The sequence below is a fragment of the Vombatus ursinus genome, unplaced genomic scaffold (genome assembly GCF_900497805.2).
Source record: "Vombatus ursinus unplaced genomic scaffold, bare-nosed wombat genome assembly UNPS02014773.1, whole genome shotgun sequence".
In the NCBI taxonomy this organism is placed as follows: Eukaryota; Metazoa; Chordata; class Mammalia; order Diprotodontia; family Vombatidae; genus Vombatus; species Vombatus ursinus.
The window spans coordinates 34090001-34107071 of record NW_020954551.1 but is presented as its reverse complement, the minus strand read 5'-3'; the positions used below and the strand labels follow the sequence as shown (position 1 = coordinate 34107071).

At 42.5% G+C, this 17071-nt stretch overlaps 1 protein-coding gene across 1 annotated transcript; it reads left to right on the top strand.

Annotated features, from left to right (window-relative positions):
• Nucleotides 1-1274: 1274 nt before the first annotated feature.
• GHRL (ghrelin and obestatin prepropeptide) lies at nucleotides 1275-13456 on the top strand. The gene is made up of 5 exons (XM_027864025.1): nucleotides 1275-1387; nucleotides 3705-3843; nucleotides 4079-4177; nucleotides 9619-9727; nucleotides 12631-13456. The coding sequence occupies exons 1-5, from the start codon at nucleotides 1275-1277 to the stop codon at nucleotides 12648-12650; spliced, it is 480 nt and encodes a 159-aa protein (XP_027719826.1). The 3' UTR covers nucleotides 12651-13456.
• The last annotated feature ends 3615 nt before the right edge of the window (nucleotides 13457-17071 follow it).

The window sequence follows — 17071 nt, the reverse complement described above, 5'->3', positions numbered from 1 at the left end:
CAACAAAACCTTTTCAACACTAAAGAGAAAAACGGAAACTATACTAACCTAAGAATGCAATTTAAAAACTTGAGAGGACAGGGAAGTTGTCCAGATGTATAAATTCTTCCCTTTGACACCTATGTAACCCCAGACGCTGGTGCATGTACGGACTAGCCTGCTGGTTGGTCTCCCCTCCTCAGTTCTCTCCCCTCTCCATCCATCGTCCATTCAGCTGCCAAAGTGATCTTCCTCATATGCATGTCTGCTTCTGTCACCTCCTACGCAGTAAACTCCATTGGCTCCCTATTACCTCCAGGATCAGATATAAAAGCCTTTTTTCGGCTTTTAAAGCCCTTTCAACCTGGCCTCTTCCCACCTTTCCAATCTTCTCATACTTTAGTGCCCTCCACTCACCCTGTCCCAACCCCCAAGACTCTTCCATCAGCTTCCATTCCACCCCACTGGCCTCCTGGCTTCTCATACCCAACACTCCACCTCTGCATCTTTTCCCTGGCTGTCCTCCACGCTTGGAATGTTTTTCTTCTTTACCTCTGTCTCCCCCATTCCCTCAGCTTCCTTCAAGAAAGCTCAAATCCCCTTCTGCAAGAGACCCTTCCTGGGTCTCCTCAATGCTAGTGCCTGCCCTCTGAGATTTCTTTCCATTTACTCTATCTATATTTTGTCTGTACATAGTTATGTGCTCTCTCCTGTACTACAACGTGAGCTCCTTAAGAGTAGACTGTGTTTTTGCCTTTCTTAGCACTTTACCTGGCACATAGTAGGTGCTTATTAAATGCTTTGATCGATGGATGGATGGATGGATGGATGGATGGAGAAACTAAGACCCAGAGAAGAGTAGGGATTGACCCAAAGTCCATATAGCAAGTTAGTGGCCCAGCTGTGAGTAGGCCTAGATGTCCTCATTCCCAGGAATGGATGGTATGTCTGTTGCCCTCCTGCTTTCTAGTGACAGCTGGAACAGGCTTCCCACCCCAAACCAACCCTGTAATTCCTCCAGACCTTCTGACCTCCTTTGTTTTGATTTCCATCAAGGTGACGTCAGCATGTTAAGTTTCCAGGGTGCATGAAACATCTCTGCAAACCAGCCTGTTTTAGCGGGGTGAGGTGGGGTGTTTGCTTAGAACAAACTCTACTCACTATATAAGAGCCCAAAATAGAAGGTGGTCAAGTTGTCTGTGAGATCCTGCAGGTAAGAATACCATTCTAAAAAGATTTTTTGATCAGTTTACCTATGTGTTTATTTCTTTGCAGATTTAATTCACTGCACAGACATGAACAAGCGGCTTCCCTGCCCTGGGAATTTCCTGATCTATAAAATAGAGATTGGTGGGTGGACAAGATGCAAAGCCATCACTAGGAATCCCGATACCCAGGCCAAATCCAGGTGGTTTTTTGGTTGGGGGGGGACATAGATTATGATATCAGAGAGCACTTCTAGGCCATGTAGCTGTTACCCTATCCCGTTCCCTGGACCAGCTCAATCTCTGTGCCTGGAGGTCCCAGAGTAACCCCTCTCTCAGGGAAGAATATGCCAAGTGATCCCTTTTCCTGTTTGGAAAGTGGTCCAGGGTACCCCAGACCCACCTGCCTCTCATCACTGGGCTGCCCAGGAATTGCACTGACCCACTCACTGTCCAAGGTTATATTTGGCGGGGCATCCCTTCAGCAACCCACCCACCCCCAAACACACTCCCACCTCATATCCTGGGCCACCAGAGTCCCAAAGTCTCACTCTCCTCCCCAGCCTACCCCTAGTCAGAAGACTCTGATGGGAAGGGAGGTGTTTGACATAAGGTTGCCCTGCTTTAGTTAAAACAGGCTCTGACTGGAGGCGATCACTGCTCACTTCTCTGACATTCTATAAATCTCTGCATCCTTTCCAGCTCAAAAGATCTTTCTCTGGTTATGAGGCCATTCACATGAATATTGATCATCTCATGGGAATTAGCCTTGTCTCCTCAAGTTGGCCATAAAGGCCCGGAATATTCTCTTTCTTTAAATTAACCAGCAAGCATTTATTAAGCCCCTCCAGGTGCTGGGCTAGGTGCTGAGGATACAAATCCAAAAAATGAAATCATTCCTACTTCCAATTAGTTTACACATGCAAAGTTCTTTGTAAACTTTAAAGTGCTTTAGAAATAATAGCTAGTATTATTACTATTGTTCTTTAAATGTTTGATAAAATTCTCTTGTAAATTCATCTGGCCCTGGAGATTTTTTCCTAGGGAGTTCATCAATGACTTATTCAATTTCTTTTTCTGAGATGGGGTTATTTAAGTATTTTACTTCCTCTTCTATTAATCTGGGCAATTTATATTTTTGTAAATATTTATCTATTTCACTAAGATTGTCAAATTTATTGCCATATAGTTGGGCAAAATAGTTCCTAATTACTGTTTTAATTTCCTCTTCCTTGATGGTGGAGTCACCCTTTTCATTTTTGATACTGGTAATTTGGTTTTCTTCCTTCTCTTTTTTTAATTAAATTAACCAAAGATTTATCTGTTTTATTGTTTTTTTTTTCATCAAAACAGCTCTTAGTTTTATTTATTAGTTCAATAGTTTTCTTAATTTCAATTTTATTAATTTTTCCTTTGGTTTTCAATATTTCTAATTTGGTATTTAAGTGAGGATTTTTAATTTGTTCTTTTTCTAGTTTTTTTAGTTGTATACCCAATTCATTGATCTCCTCTTTTTCTATTTTGTTCATGTAAGCATTTAGAGATATAAAACTTCCCCTAAGAACTGTTTTTGCATCCTAGTATTATTACTATTGATAACAATACTGATATCCTAATGGTCCCCAGTAGGATCTGGGAACACAGAGGGCTCACAACACATACTCAGTAAAAAAAGGTAGCACCACAGTACACAGAGCCCTGGGCCTGGAGTCAGGAAGACCTGAGTTCAAATGTGACCTCAGACACTAGCTCCGTGACCCTGGGCAAGCTACTTAACCTCTGTTCGCCTCAGTTTCCTCATCTGTAAAATGGGGATAATAATAGTACCTATGACCCAAGTTTGTTGTGAGGATCAAATGCGATGATTGTAAAGTACTTAGCACAATTCCTGGCATATAGTAGATGCTATATAAATGTTAGCTACAATTTTTGTTGTTATTTATTAAAGATTGGAAGGTGAAGTCATAAGATAGAGAAATCACTGTGTAAGGCAGGAAAAAAAACAAAAAAGAAATTTGTCCTCTAGTTTCAATATCAGTCATATCATGGTCCAGTGGAAGGAGTATTGGCTCTGGACTGAGGAAACCTGGATTTGAATTCCACCTCTGAGGCTGCCAGTGTAACAGCCTTGCTAGGAATACTTTCATAAATTGATTTAGGAAATTTACTTAAGTTTCCTGAGCATCAGTTTCTTCATTTGCAAAATGAAGGGTGGGGGAGAAAAAAATGAGGAGAGGAGAAGACAATCAGATTGATCACCTCTGAGGTCCCTCCTAGCTTCAAATCCATCATTCATTGCAAATCTATCTAGGGACCTAGGTTATACAATATAGCTAAAAGAAATCGGGCAGAAAGTAGCCTGAGAGCACAGGAAGGGGGAAGGGGAGATAAGAGGGGCCAAGAGTACCAGGCACCAGGGGCCAGGCCACTGCCCACTGAGCAGAGTCATATGGCAGAACATAGCTAGTCTCTTAGCCGGGGTGGGAAGGAGGGGCTGTCTTCCTGCCTTTCTCTATTCAGGCCCCAGCTACTTCCTGTCCCATCGGAGAAGATGCTCCCCAAGGTGGTCACCTGTAGCCTACTCCTTCTCAGTGTGCTCTGGATTGATGTGGCCTTGGCAGGTTCCAGCTTCCTAAGCCCGGAGCACCCAAAGACCCAGGCCAGTACCCATCCTCCTCCATTCACCCACAAAGGGCTGCTGTCTTGGTTCTGGATTCTAATCTCGGCTCTGCTGTTGTAATTTTGTGACTGTGCTCAAGGCATGTAACCTCTCTGGGCCCTTTCTTCTCAAATTTCTCCCAAACCCTCGCCCCACTCCACCCACAAAGAAACACAAGGGAGAGATTTCAGAGGGGCTCACTCCCTGAAGGAAACATTCTGTGTCTTTCCAACAGCGGAAGGAATCCAAAAAGCCACCTGCCAAACTTCAGCCCCGTGACGTGGAAGACTCTTTCAGTCAGCCAGAAGGAGTAGAGAAGGGTTTGGAAATCCAGGTTGGTACTTCCACACAGTCAGATGGGGGTAAGAGGAAGGGGAAGGCAGAAATGGATTAGGAAGAAAGTGTCTCATCCATCATTCAATAACCAGGCACAATAACCAGGATGTATAGAATTACATGACCCAGTCCCTGCTCTCAGGAACCTTACAGTCTACTTAGGGGGCCTAGGCATTGGAATGGCACTAGGTTAAAGGGATAGCATTGTATAGTCAAATTGTGAATCAAGAGACCTGGTTCCTAGTCCTGGCTCTTCCACTTGGTTTCCCCACATGTAAGATGGACTAGAGGATCTCAAAGGTCCCTTCTGGCTCTTGACTCTTTAAAAATGAACTTTAATCCACATGCACAAACATGCACAACCCATAAGATAAGAGTTAATTTATAGATAGTACCAGCAGTCAGATTTCTAGTAGAGTTATTTTTTCAGTTATGTGGATCCCTGCCACCAGGTCACAAGCTATAGTCATCCACCCCTTGATTTAGCAGGAGAACCAGGCCTAGAACCCACATCTCCAGGTTCCTAGCCTAGTGCTCCTTCTCTTTCTCCAGTATAGCACAATGCTACTTATCTGGTCCCTTTCCATGGACTCCAGCTAAATGCAAAGTCATTTGCCAGAGGGACCCATTGCATTTTTCTTTCCATTTGAAGGTGGTCTAATCATCATCTGTTAACCACAACGTGGTTGTGTGGTATAAACACAAGATGGCAGAGTCAAAAGGCCTCAAAGGTCATCTAATAAATAAGCTGCTGCCCAGAGATAGGAAGGGACATGCCCAGGGTCACACAAAGTCAGTGGCAGAGTGGAACGAGAATCCCAATTTCTTGATACTCAATCAGTAGTATTTCTTTTTCATTAAGTTGCTTTTTGCAAACCAATTGGAGGTGGAACAAATGAAATTATTTAACCCGAATAATAAGAGGGATAGAAGGGACAACAGGGCCTTGTCCAATTCTTTACTCCTACCCAAGGACAGAAAGCAGTTCATCACAATTCAGACCTGTGTTCTAGTACTGCCTATATCATCATTAGTATAACCTTGAACAGGCCACTCCACTTTTTCCACTGCCTGAAGGTTGAGTGGTTGGGTCAGATGATCTCGAGGCCCCTTCCAGCTAGCTCTAAAAGCAGTTTAGTTCAAGTTGGGAAATGTTGATTAAAGGCCTGCTATGTGCAAGGCACTATGCTATTCACTGATAATACAAAAACCAAAAAATGAATTAGCTCCTGCCTTCAAAGAGCTTACATGCTACTGGAAGATAGGTTTTGGAGGTGGGAGATCTATCTACACATGGAAGTGTAGTACAAGGAAACTTGGGAGACAGAAAATTAACAACTGGAGAGATCAGGGAAGGCTCCAAGGAGGAGGTGGCATCTGAACTCAGGCTTCAAGAAAGCAAAGTGTCTAAGAGATAAAAATGAAGAGAGAGTGTAGTTCATATCCAAGACACCACTTATGGTCTCACGTATAGGCAGGGCTTCAGGAAACAGCTGTCCAGTTGGCCGGAACATAGAATTTGAAAGAAAAAGTAGTTTGAAATGAGTCTGGCAAAGTAGATGGGAACCAGTATGGGAAGGACATTATAAATGCCAAGCTTAGGAGCTGGTATTTTATCCTGAAGACAATGAGGAGCCCCCTAAAATTTTTTCAGGAGGGGATGACACGACCAGACCCTTTAACTAAGGCAGATTCTTTTCAAAGCCATGTATAAAGGATGAATTAGAGGAGAAACTGGGATGCCAATTACGAGGGTATTACAGTTGTCCAGGAGGGAGGCAATAAGGGCCTGAATTAGGTGGTGGCTGTGAGAGTGGAGACATTACAGATGGTAACAGATGAAGAGAGATCTAAGGCTTGGCACCTGATAGATTATGGAGAGTGAGGGAGAAGGAAGAGTAAAGAACAACTCCAAGGATATAAATCTGGGGGACTATGTGCACAGTAGTGCTTTTAATAGAAATCAGGAAGTTTAGAAAGAGGGACAGGTTTAGGGGAGAAGATAGTAAATTCAACTTTATATATACTGAGTTTGAGATTCTAGGGGACATCCGGATGGATGAATCCAGCAGGCAGTTAGCTCTATAGGAGAGATATTAGGGCTAGACATGTAGATTTGGGAATTATCTCTATAGAGATAATACTTAAAGTCGTGGGAGATGAGCTCACCAAGAGAGTAGAGAGAGAAAAGAAGACTGAAGAAGCAGGTGAAGGGTTGTCGTGGTGACTAAGCAAAGGAAACTGAGAAGCAACAGCTAGACAAGTAGAAAGAAAAGCAGGAGAGAGGAATGTCACCAAAGCTGAGGGAGGATCCAGGAGGAATGGATGGTCAATGAGATAAAAAGCTACAGAGAGGTCAAGGAGGAGAAGGACTGAGAACAGGCCGCTAGATTTTTGTGTTGAATAGATCTTGGAGAGAAATTTCAGGAGAGTAACACGGTGGAAAGTTAGATTGTGAGGGATGGAGAAATTAATGGATGGCGATGAAGTATGGCTAGCCAGCAATCTATTTGTCTCCATTAGAAATTCTTTCCAGAAATTTGGGAGTAAGAGTGAGAAGATATGAGATGATGGGTGGATGACAGAGTCAAATAAAGATTTTTCAGAATGCTGTGGACTGGAACATATTTGGAGGCAGCAGGGAAAGAGTCAACGGGCAGGCAGAGTCTCAAGAAGGGTGGAGAGAATGAATAATACAGCAGGCCTCTGTAGGAGATTGGAGGGAGTAGGATTGAGATGAAAAGTAGAGGGATTGGCTTTGGCAAACAAAAAGACCAACTCTTTCTCAGAAAAAGGAGCAAAGGATGAAAGGATGGATGCAGAGGAGTTTTGATGAGTGGAGTAGGGGAGCTAAGAAAGCTTACAATAGATAGACTTGATTTTCTCATTCGAATAGGAAGTGAGCAAATCAGGGAGAGTGTTGGGTACCACTAGGGCCTCGAGAGAAGGTTTGGACAATTCATGGGGTAGAGAGGAATGGGATAGAGAAACAATTAAAGGAGAATGCACATTTTGCCATGTAGCAATGAAGGCCCCATTGAGATGAAATAAAATTAATTTGTAGTAGACTCAGCCAGCACAGTAATGTGACTTTTTACTCCACCAGCTTCTAGCCTCTCAGGAGGATGAGCAGAGAAGGCAGATGGTGGAGATGATTAAAGGTTGATCAATTGTGAACAGCAGTTGGAAAAGAAGGCAAAGGAATCAAAAGTGAAGAATAAGGTCAAACCTACATAGAGAGGAAATAGGGCGAGAGCAGAGGTGGTGGATTTGGTGATGGACTAGAGAGACTGGAGGGTGCAGAAATAATCAGTCATAGATTTAGAAGTGACTCAGAGGAAGAGATGGAAGGATAAGAGATTATGATCAGAGACAAGACCCTCACAATCTGAAAATGAGGGCAACCCAGTTTGAGATAGTGGTGAGTAAGGTTTGATCATTCCTGTGGATGACTAAGAATAAAGCTTTAGGTCATGGGAATTAAGAACGTTGATTAACTCAGAGACCAGTGTGTTTGAGGAGTCCTTAACATGTATACAAGATCCTCAAGTAAGAAGATGGGGGTTGAGATAAAATCGATGCAGATACTGAACTCTTTGAGAAGAGGGAGAATGCCTAGATGTAAGCAGGTGTAAGCAAGAAGGATCTGAACGGGATTCTATAAACAGATGAAGTAAAGCTCATAGGAAGAGAGGCTGCCAGATGTTGAAGGAACAATGGAGGAGGAAGGAGTATGCCAATTCCTCCTTGGGGGATATGAAAGAAGGGCCAACCAGCATGGTACGGGACAACCATGGACACACTGATCTTTAGGAGGGAACCCCTGGTTTCTATGAATGCAAGACAGAAAATGAAAAGGAGACATTAAGGATGAAGGGGAGTATTTTCAGGCTTGGGTATGGGGGTAGAGGGTAAAATGGAAAAGGATGAAAAAGATTGGGATAGGATTGAGATGGGTACAACAGTACAGAAGAATTCAACAAAGAAAGGTGATTTTTATAATTTCAAATACCTGAAATTAGAGGAGCAAGATATACAAATTTGCTAGCCTAGAGAAACGCCATTTTGTTTGGACTTCTAACTTCCAGAGTCCTCTGACAATGGTAGGATAGCACTGATGTGGATCTTCTCTCTCCAAATATCAAGAAACTGATATTGAAGTCAGCCGGGAGGTTAGACAGGAGATCTGGACCCCCGGAATCAAACCAGCCCCCATATGGCACACCAGCTCAGAAATTACATCCCAAGATAGCAGACAATGAGAAACACCCAAGAGATAGCAGATCAATGGAGCATGATGCATTTGGCGTAGTCCTGGTGTCCAAGACCCTGGTGCTTTGGGCATTCAGTATAAGGCACCTCCACTCCCACCCTATCCCGTATTTGATTGAAGAGGTCTTGATTAGAAGAGCTCTAACACTAACAAGCCTATAATTCTATGATAAAGCTACAAGTAGGTTCCCCCCCCTCCCTTTTTAAAGAAAAGGCTATATTGGATGTTTAATTCATCTCCTGACATTGCTGGCAAAGAGAAAAGATTGGGTGCTATTTATTCCCATTTTAGAATTGGAAAAACTGAGTCACAGAGTAAATGACTTGATTAATGTCACCAATCATAAAGTCAGATTCTCTGTTCAGTGTTCTGGAGTCTAGATCAGGCCCTCAGGATCCTCATTAGCCTAGAGGGATACCAAAGGGGTTAAGTAATCCTGTGAATTATCAGAAGCAATTTGGGTCAGGATAGAAAAAAAGAGGAGGAGAAAAAGGGAGGAAGGAGTAAAAAAAAAAAAATAAGCAAAGAGAGAAGTGAAAAGAAGAGGAAATGTTAAGAAAAGGTGTCAAAGAACACACATACACACACACACTCCCAAGACTGGCCACAGAACTATTCAGTGAGATTTTAAAAGCACTAGGCAGGATGTCCTGCTTTAAAATATATCTCCCACCTCTAATTGAAGTGACTGAAATTCCACCATTAGAGATTTATTCCTTTGGGTTTTGAAGATTTATCTTCCAGAGTCTGCTGGGACAATTTGAACGGCCCTGGGTGGGGGGGTGAAGAAGGGGGAGAGTGGACAAGTTAAACCATTATTAGCTAAATTCTCGGTACTAAAAGCAAGTCTGGGGGCATAAGCCCTAGGGTAGACTCCAAGGGACAAAAGAGAGGAAGGGAGAATAGTTCAGGTGTTTGAGCCCAAAGACAAACTTTGACCAAGGGAGGCCAACACTTTTCAGTATCAACTGCCAGTGTTAGTCAGTGACTCCTGTGTCCCTGGGCTGCCTATACTCCCTTCTCCAGTGAGTGTGACCTTGGAAAGAATATGGCTTTGAAGAGTCTTTTTATGCTGAAATTTCCTAAAGGAAACAGACAGCCAACAAGGAAAGTCCCACTTGTCTCTAATCCCACTTTTGGGGGTGGGGGGATGCTCCTTTCTTTAGTTCAACGCTCCCTTTGACATTGGGATTAAAGTGGCAGAGGCTCAGTATCAGCAGTATGGGCGCACCCTGGAAAAGGTCCTACAGGAGATCCTTTCGGAAGAGAACCAAGGTAATTTCTTAAACATAGGACAATAAAAACAATAATGATAATAACAACTAGTATTTATTTAGACTTTCACGTTTGTAAAACATCTTACATATATGATCTCATTTGAACACAAGGTTTAGAGCTGGAGAGACTTAGAGACTCTCCAATTCAACTCTCTGAGGTCAGGATATCTGGGAAGATAACTGAAGCCCTTGGTTATTCATGTAAACATTCAAATATTTATTTATTAAGTTCCGACTGAGTACAGAACACTATGCTAGCCTCAGGATGTGAGAAAAGGTTTGGGAAAGACATTTTCCCTTTTCCTCACGAAGCTTATAGGCCAATAGAGTGGAGAAGACAAACATATATAAGGAGAAGGGGGAAGAAAGGGTTGGACCAATGAGGATACCCCTTCTGGAAGTTCATGATGGTGGAACAGAGGGGATCAACCCTCCACTTAAGAGCATGCACAGATATTCTTTGAGAGCTGGGCCTTCAATGGCCAGACCCCCATTACACAGAAAATTATGACACACACAATACCTAATAAATACATTAGAAAAGTACAAAGTCTGCAAAGGGAAGTTGTCATTGATCAGAGAAAATTTCCTGAAGGAGATGGCACATGAGTTGGTTGGGCTTTAAAGGAGAGCTAGGAATTTGACAGGCAAATTGGGGCTGGAAAGGTACTTAGCACAGGAAACAGTGTGAGCAAAGGCAGGGGAATGGGAAAATGCCCATGGTGTGTTGGGGTACAGAGTAAGTAGTTCAGTATAGCTAGAGTAAAATTCAAGGAAAAAAGTATTCGGCCAGGAAAGAAGGGTGCCACAAGTCTATGCAAGTGCTCAAAAGCCAGACAGAAATCTGACCCTGTGCCTGTATTTCCCATTGTCCACTGAGACAAGGGTCTTGTAGAGATGATCATCTCTCATTCAAGGTAGTCAAGCCTACCTTAAGAATCAAATGAGATTACATGTGTAAAACAGTTTTGCACACCTTATAGTGCTGTGTAAATGCCAGCTATTAAGCTTCTTCTGGTGGGGTTCTCATTTGAAGAACAGTCTGGGCTAGGTGTAACCCTCACCAAAACTGTCAAGTAAGTAAGTTTCATTCTTCAGAGGTCCATATCTCCCCATTCCCAATTCCTCATCATTTCAGCACCTCGGCCAGGTCTGGTCTGAAACACCTCAGGTCTACAGGTAAAGGGTGCCTATGCCATTATGTAATAGGGAACGTTTAGAGAAAATCCCCCATGGATGTCTATGTGACCAGTGGTGAAAAATTCTGAGCTGGGGCAGCTCTTGCCTTGTTACTCCCTGGGGATAAAGTTATCTTCCCCAGCCCAGGAGGCTACCTGTTTGAGGAGCTGAGAGGGAGTAGGAGAGAAAGGTGTGATGGGATTAGACTCTCTCCCCACTGCCAGCAGAGGGCACTTCCTCCCAGTAGAAGCCTCATTACAGCTCCATCCCCAACCCAACTGTATCAGTGACAATTTCTGATATGCCTTTATACTTTACTTTCCATTATATTCCTTCATCCTCACAACAGCCCTGTGAGATGGGAAGAGAGGGCATGTGATTATTATTCCCCTTTTACAGATGAGGAAACTGAGACAAATAGTTTTCAGTCTAGCTAAGTCAGTTATTGCTACTCCAACTTAACCTTAAGTCAGATTGAGTGCATTTCTGGGGTATTTAATAATGATAATAATTAGAGTTGATGAGACTAACTGCTCAAGAGGTAGGGTGGAAAAGTAGATAGGGTGCCTCAGAGTCAGGAAGACCAGGGTGGAGATCCCAACTCTCACACATACTGGCAGTCTAAGGGGAACAGGTCACAACCTCCTGGGCTCTAGGCAGCTTTCTGACCATAAACTGTAGGGGTGATTGGTAAGAAAGAGTTCCCTCATCCTGGAGTTCCTTTACCAATAAAATGCCGTATCCAGTTCTTAATCTAAAAATAGCTTAAATTTATTTATACTAATACCAACATGATAATAGCATTTATAAAGCTATGATAATCCAAAGTCATTTGGGTAACTCATAATTGGCTTTTCCTCTTCTGGCCCAATTTTGGTACTTTTTGTTGGTAATTAGTACTCAGGAATGATAAAATCATAGGTCCTAGGTGACCCTGGAAGTCAACAACTCCAACCTCTTAGTGCAAGAATCTTCTCTATGATATTCCATCAAATGCTAGCCATCCAACCTCCCCCACCCCAATGTGTCGAGTGATTAAGAGCTCATTGCTAAGCAATCTGATGATGGCTGTGAAAGTTCTTTGGGCAGACAGATGGTACAATGGAAAGAAGACTGGAGTTGGAGTCAGAAAGTTCAAATGTGACTTAAGACACTGTAATCCTGAACAAATAACTTAATCTCTGTCTACCTCACTTTCCTCATCTGTAGGAAGGGTTGTTGTGATAAAATAAAATCATTCATATAGCACTTCTCCAACCTTAAAGAACTCAATAAATGATAGTGATTCACTCAATGGTTATTAGCTGATGGGTCAGCTGACTCCAATAATTACCATTATTAGCCTTCTCCAATCTAAGCAGCCAGGTGGTAAAGTAAATAAGAACACCGGGATTCAGGGTGAAGAAGATGTGAATTCAAATCCTAATTCAAACACTTAGAAGTTGTGTAACCCTGGGCAAATCACTTAAACTCTCCTAATCTTCATTTCCTCTTACGTAAAGTGGGAATAACAATAGTACCTTTTTCCAGGGTTGTAGTGAGAATCAAATGAGATAATGTGGAAGGTGCTTTCCCAACTTTACAACAGTCTATAAATGCTTGCTATTACATAGGATGAAAACTGATGCCTTTTGTTTTGTTTGTTTTTTTAATGGCATCAGCAAGCAGAATTACAAATGGGAATTTTCATTTGATCTCACCTACTTTCTCTTTCTTTTTCAGGAAATACAGGAGAAAACTGATGCACTGAAGAGATGAACCCACACATTTTTCTAACCAACATGCATCATCCCATGTCTTGCATCCAAATTTGCTTCCCTGACAACTTCCCCATCTGTGCATTAATTGTATGCCGGGGAGAGAAATAAAATTCTCATTGTAGCCTGAGATCTCAAAAGGGGAACTTATTTCATCCCAGAAGTATTCTGTAACATTCTTGGGAAAGAACTTGAGCATTAGCCAATAGCATCAGGAAGACATATTCCATGGGGAGGGATGAGTGCCCAGTCAGTGAAAACCAGACAAAATCCGAATTCTTTAAAACTGACAAATTAAGGGCTGACTATTCAAAGGGTAGAGAGTCTCTTCACAAAGGATCCCCTCTGAGTGGGGTTCTTTTAAATATTAGAACTCTCCAAAATGCAGAGAAGAGTTTGTTTCTAGATTGCTAATTAGTGGAAAAGCCACAGCTGAAAGAAACAGTCTTTTTGATGTCACAGCCCACCAGACCACAATGGATAACTATAAATTTGTCTGAAATAATATGGAAGTCAATGAGCAAAGAAGAATTGATCTACCCTAGCTCACTATACTTTCCTATTCCCTCTATATCTTCTGGTGGGAAATCACAATCCATATTGAGGTTTTTCTGATATTGAACTTGATGGCCAGTGAACTTTGCTGTTCAATAGCCATCAGTTATACCCTTAACCTCAGGGGCCAGGTAGGCCACACATGTGATGGAATTTTAAGGGAACTGTAAGAGTCTTACATCCCCTCCATCTCTCTCTTTCCAGTACCCTCCCAGCTCTCTGCCCTACATGTTGTACTGCAAAGCACACTGAACTTGGGAGTCCCGAGAGACCTGGGTTTGAATCCCAGTACTAGTCCAGTCCCCGCCCACTATCTCACCTCTATTAGCCTCACTTAATTTTGTTAAATGGTGATGGTGAGGCAATGTGACCTAGTGGGTAGAGGCAGACTTCGAGTCAAGAAGACTTAGACTGAAGTCCTCTATCTGATATGTAAAAGCTTGGTGACCAGAGACAGCCACTTAACTGCAATGCCCCAGTCAACTCTCAAGATTATAAATTAAAAATCAGTCGTGAAGGAGTTTCCACTCTTTGCGGTGGAAGGAGTCTGAGCCCCACCTCCCATTTTTTAAAAATAGGGATAATACTTGTTTGATCTACTTTCCCAGGATTGTGAGGGAAACTCTTTCTTAGCCTTTAAATACTATGTAAATAGGAGCAGCAATATAGACCTTACACAGGTATCATTCAGGTGGTGTGATTTTCAGGAGCCCAAAACATATCATCCCTATTCACAAGATGTTGCCTATTTGACCCTGTAAACTTAAGGACCTCATCACTGTTCAAAAAAAAAAAATGGTATCTTGAAGGTGTCTACATTTACACTTCAATGTTAGTATCACAGAGAGTGATAGTTTGGTGGTGGGAGGCAGTAGGCTGCAACAAGTAACAATGAGGAACACAGAACAGGAGACAAAGAGGTCATCACAGAATTACTCAATAGGAGTAAAGATTGAGTGCTCATGTGGGAAGGGCAAGATAACAAGTGGAATTTGTGAATGCTCCATTCCTACCCTCTCCATTCCTGAAGGTGAAGCACTCCAGCACACTGGGTGGACTACGTTGAACTTTTGGGAGGACTGGATAAGAATCAATCACATAGGAACGGCAGACATGATGGGGCTGCAACCTGTGACTTTTGAGGGAATTTCCAAATTGATGACATCACAGCATCTGAGTATTTGAGATTAAATCAAGGACTGAAGGGCAGATTTATATGGGATGGGAAAACAGGACAGAAGACTGGGGCACCTGAGAGGAGGGTGGACCACCAAAGGAGAAAGAGTTAACAGTACTTGTACAGAGTACTTGTCCAAGATGAAATAATAAATGGGGGAGAGGAGGAGAGAGCTCAAAGACAAACTTAGATGTCAAAACCTTTGACCCTGATAAGTAACACTAACTTCATACCTTCATAATTTGAATTCTATGGAGCATGGAATCTCCAAATAGTACTTTGGTCTAGGGGGTGTGAAAAGATTCTGCCTCTTATGCAGGCAGACAGATCCCACTCACGAAGGACCCTAGCATAAGCCACAGGCCTTTAATAATAATTAGCATTTCTATAGTGCTTTAAGGTTTGCAAAGTGCTTTACAAACACTGTCTCATTTGATCCTCACAACACCCCTGTAGGTACAATTATTATCCTTATTTTATAGACAAGGAAACTCAAGTTCACAAAGGTTATATGACCTGTGCAGGGTCACACAATGAGTGTCTGAAATAGGATTTGAACTCTGGTCATCCTGAGTCTGGGTCTAGTGCTCTACTGCTACCATATACAAGTACAGGTCTTGCTGAAGACCCCAGCCTGGTACTGATTATATAAGGCAAATGAAGCAACAGGAGCAACCATCTTGTGGAGCAGCCTGGTATATGTCAGTGGCTCCAAATCCATATTCTTAGCCCCAAGGATAAGAAACTCTTTTCTAATGATATTTTCCCACATAACCACCCAGCCTGGGTAAGAAAGAGGCCAGGTCCTCAGACCTTCTTTGCCCTGTTGTCTTCTGTCGCGCCTTAGCAATTGATCAACACCCGCCTTCCTACTCTCAGTAAAAATTTAAAAAAAATTTTTTTTAATCTATTTCATCCTAGTTATGTGGAAGATGGGCCACCAACTCCCCTCTCTCAGAGGTATTTGCATTTTAAGTTTTATCACTGTGGAATGATTTTGAACGCTTTGAAAGAATTTAACAGATCCTAACAGTTAGAGGAAGAAGATATGTGAAGGCCCCTTCCTTGATACTGAGGTGGACAGTCAACCATTTACCTGCGCTTAAGGACATCTCTGCACCTAGCACCAATTTGGGTGACAAGCACCCAACCATATACTTATCCTGGGCCCAGGATGCCCTAAGTGTTTACGTCTAGTGTGCTGGGACCCGAGTCAAGCAGCCCAGAAGCGGTGCTGAGAGTGTGATGTGGTTAGGGGAACGGGAAATGTAGGACAATGGATAAATAACTGGATCCGGGGGCACAGCGTCTGGGTTTGAGTTCCATCCCTGCTTCTCGTTCATCATCTGCCACCAGGCAAGCCCCTTCCCTTCTTGAGGCCTAAGTTCTGCCATCTGTAAAACAACAGACTTGGATTTGATGCCTTCCATGGTCTTGTCCAGCTCTAAATCCTGTGGCTATCTAATCAGTGATGATAAAAGCCCCAAACCAGAGGCTGTTTTATGACTGAGGACTCACAGACACAGATCTACTAAAACAGGAGTCACACACCAAGCCAGCAACAAAACTGTTAAGTAATGATGGAGAGGCAGTTTGCTACAGTAGAAACCATACTCGACTCAGGAAGCAGAACATCCTGGGCTTATGCCCCAGTTCTGCCACCAAGCGAGCAAGCTAAGAAGCTCAATTTCTTCACCTTACACAGACCGCCTCAACAGTGCTTTGTCAAGCCTAAGGCAGTGCGGGTGACTGCAGCCCTTGAAGAGACGAGTCCCTGATATTCCCAAAAGCATTGCTCTACTTCTCTTGACAGTTATAAAGCCATCTCCGGGGAAGAATGCCTAGTGCCCTAGAGTTTTCTCCCTGTTTCTTTCCCCCCTCATAACCAATAGGAACAGTCCAGGAGAATAAATTTCAGATGATAAACCAAAGTAATTCATAAAATAAGCTGTTTAAGATCAGTAGCACTGGGGAAATTAAGGGACGTGGGTTCAAGTCCTGTGCCCATTCCAATTTCCATCCATGTAACCTTGGGCAAATTAATACCTCTCTAAAATTGTTTTCTTATCATAAAATGAGGTTGTTGGATTCAATTATCTTCCAGCTTTGACACTGCCATCAATGAGATGCCAATAATTCCAAGCATCAAATGTCCTTACCATACTTTCCAGGAAGTATCAACAGGGCTACAAATACTTTTGTCAAAAGTGTTCTCCATCAACATCACCCCCAGTAGAAAAGAGGGCACCACCTGGGTGAAAATGGGAGCTATGCTTTGTCCATTTTTTTTCTCCTACACTATCTCAGATAGATGTGAATCTGTCCAACTTAGACAGATGTCCGGGGAAGAGGATTATCTTTAATGCCTTACTACTCTAAGACAAATTATGGTTAATGCTTCTTTTCCTGCTCAAGCTTAGCTAAAATTCTGATAGGATACCCTATGATCTTACTTCTGTAATATAAATGCGATACAAAAAGAGAAAGCTACATCCACCTTTCCTTCCTGTGTGTGGCCTGGTAATTCACTTAACCTCTTGGCTTCAGTTTCTTCCTCAGTAAAGTGAAGGACTTGGACAATTTTCCAAAACAGGGGTTCTTCACCTGGGGTCTGTGAACTTTTTAAAAAACACATTTTTGTAAAAATAAATAAATGAAAAATGTTTTTGTCACT

Excerpts from the sequence above, each read along its gene's own strand:
- GHRL (XM_027864025.1), top strand. The coding sequence starts at position 1,275 with ATGAACAAGCGGCTTCCCTGCCCTGGGAATTTCCTGATCTATAAAATA. Across the intron at positions 3,844-4,078 it reads CGGAGCACCCAAAGACCCAG|CGGAAGGAATCCAAAAAGCC; the intron begins GCCAGTACCCAT and ends TCTTTCCAACAG. Across the intron at positions 4,178-9,618 it reads AGAAGGGTTTGGAAATCCAG|TTCAACGCTCCCTTTGACAT; the intron begins GTTGGTACTTCC and ends TCCTTTCTTTAG.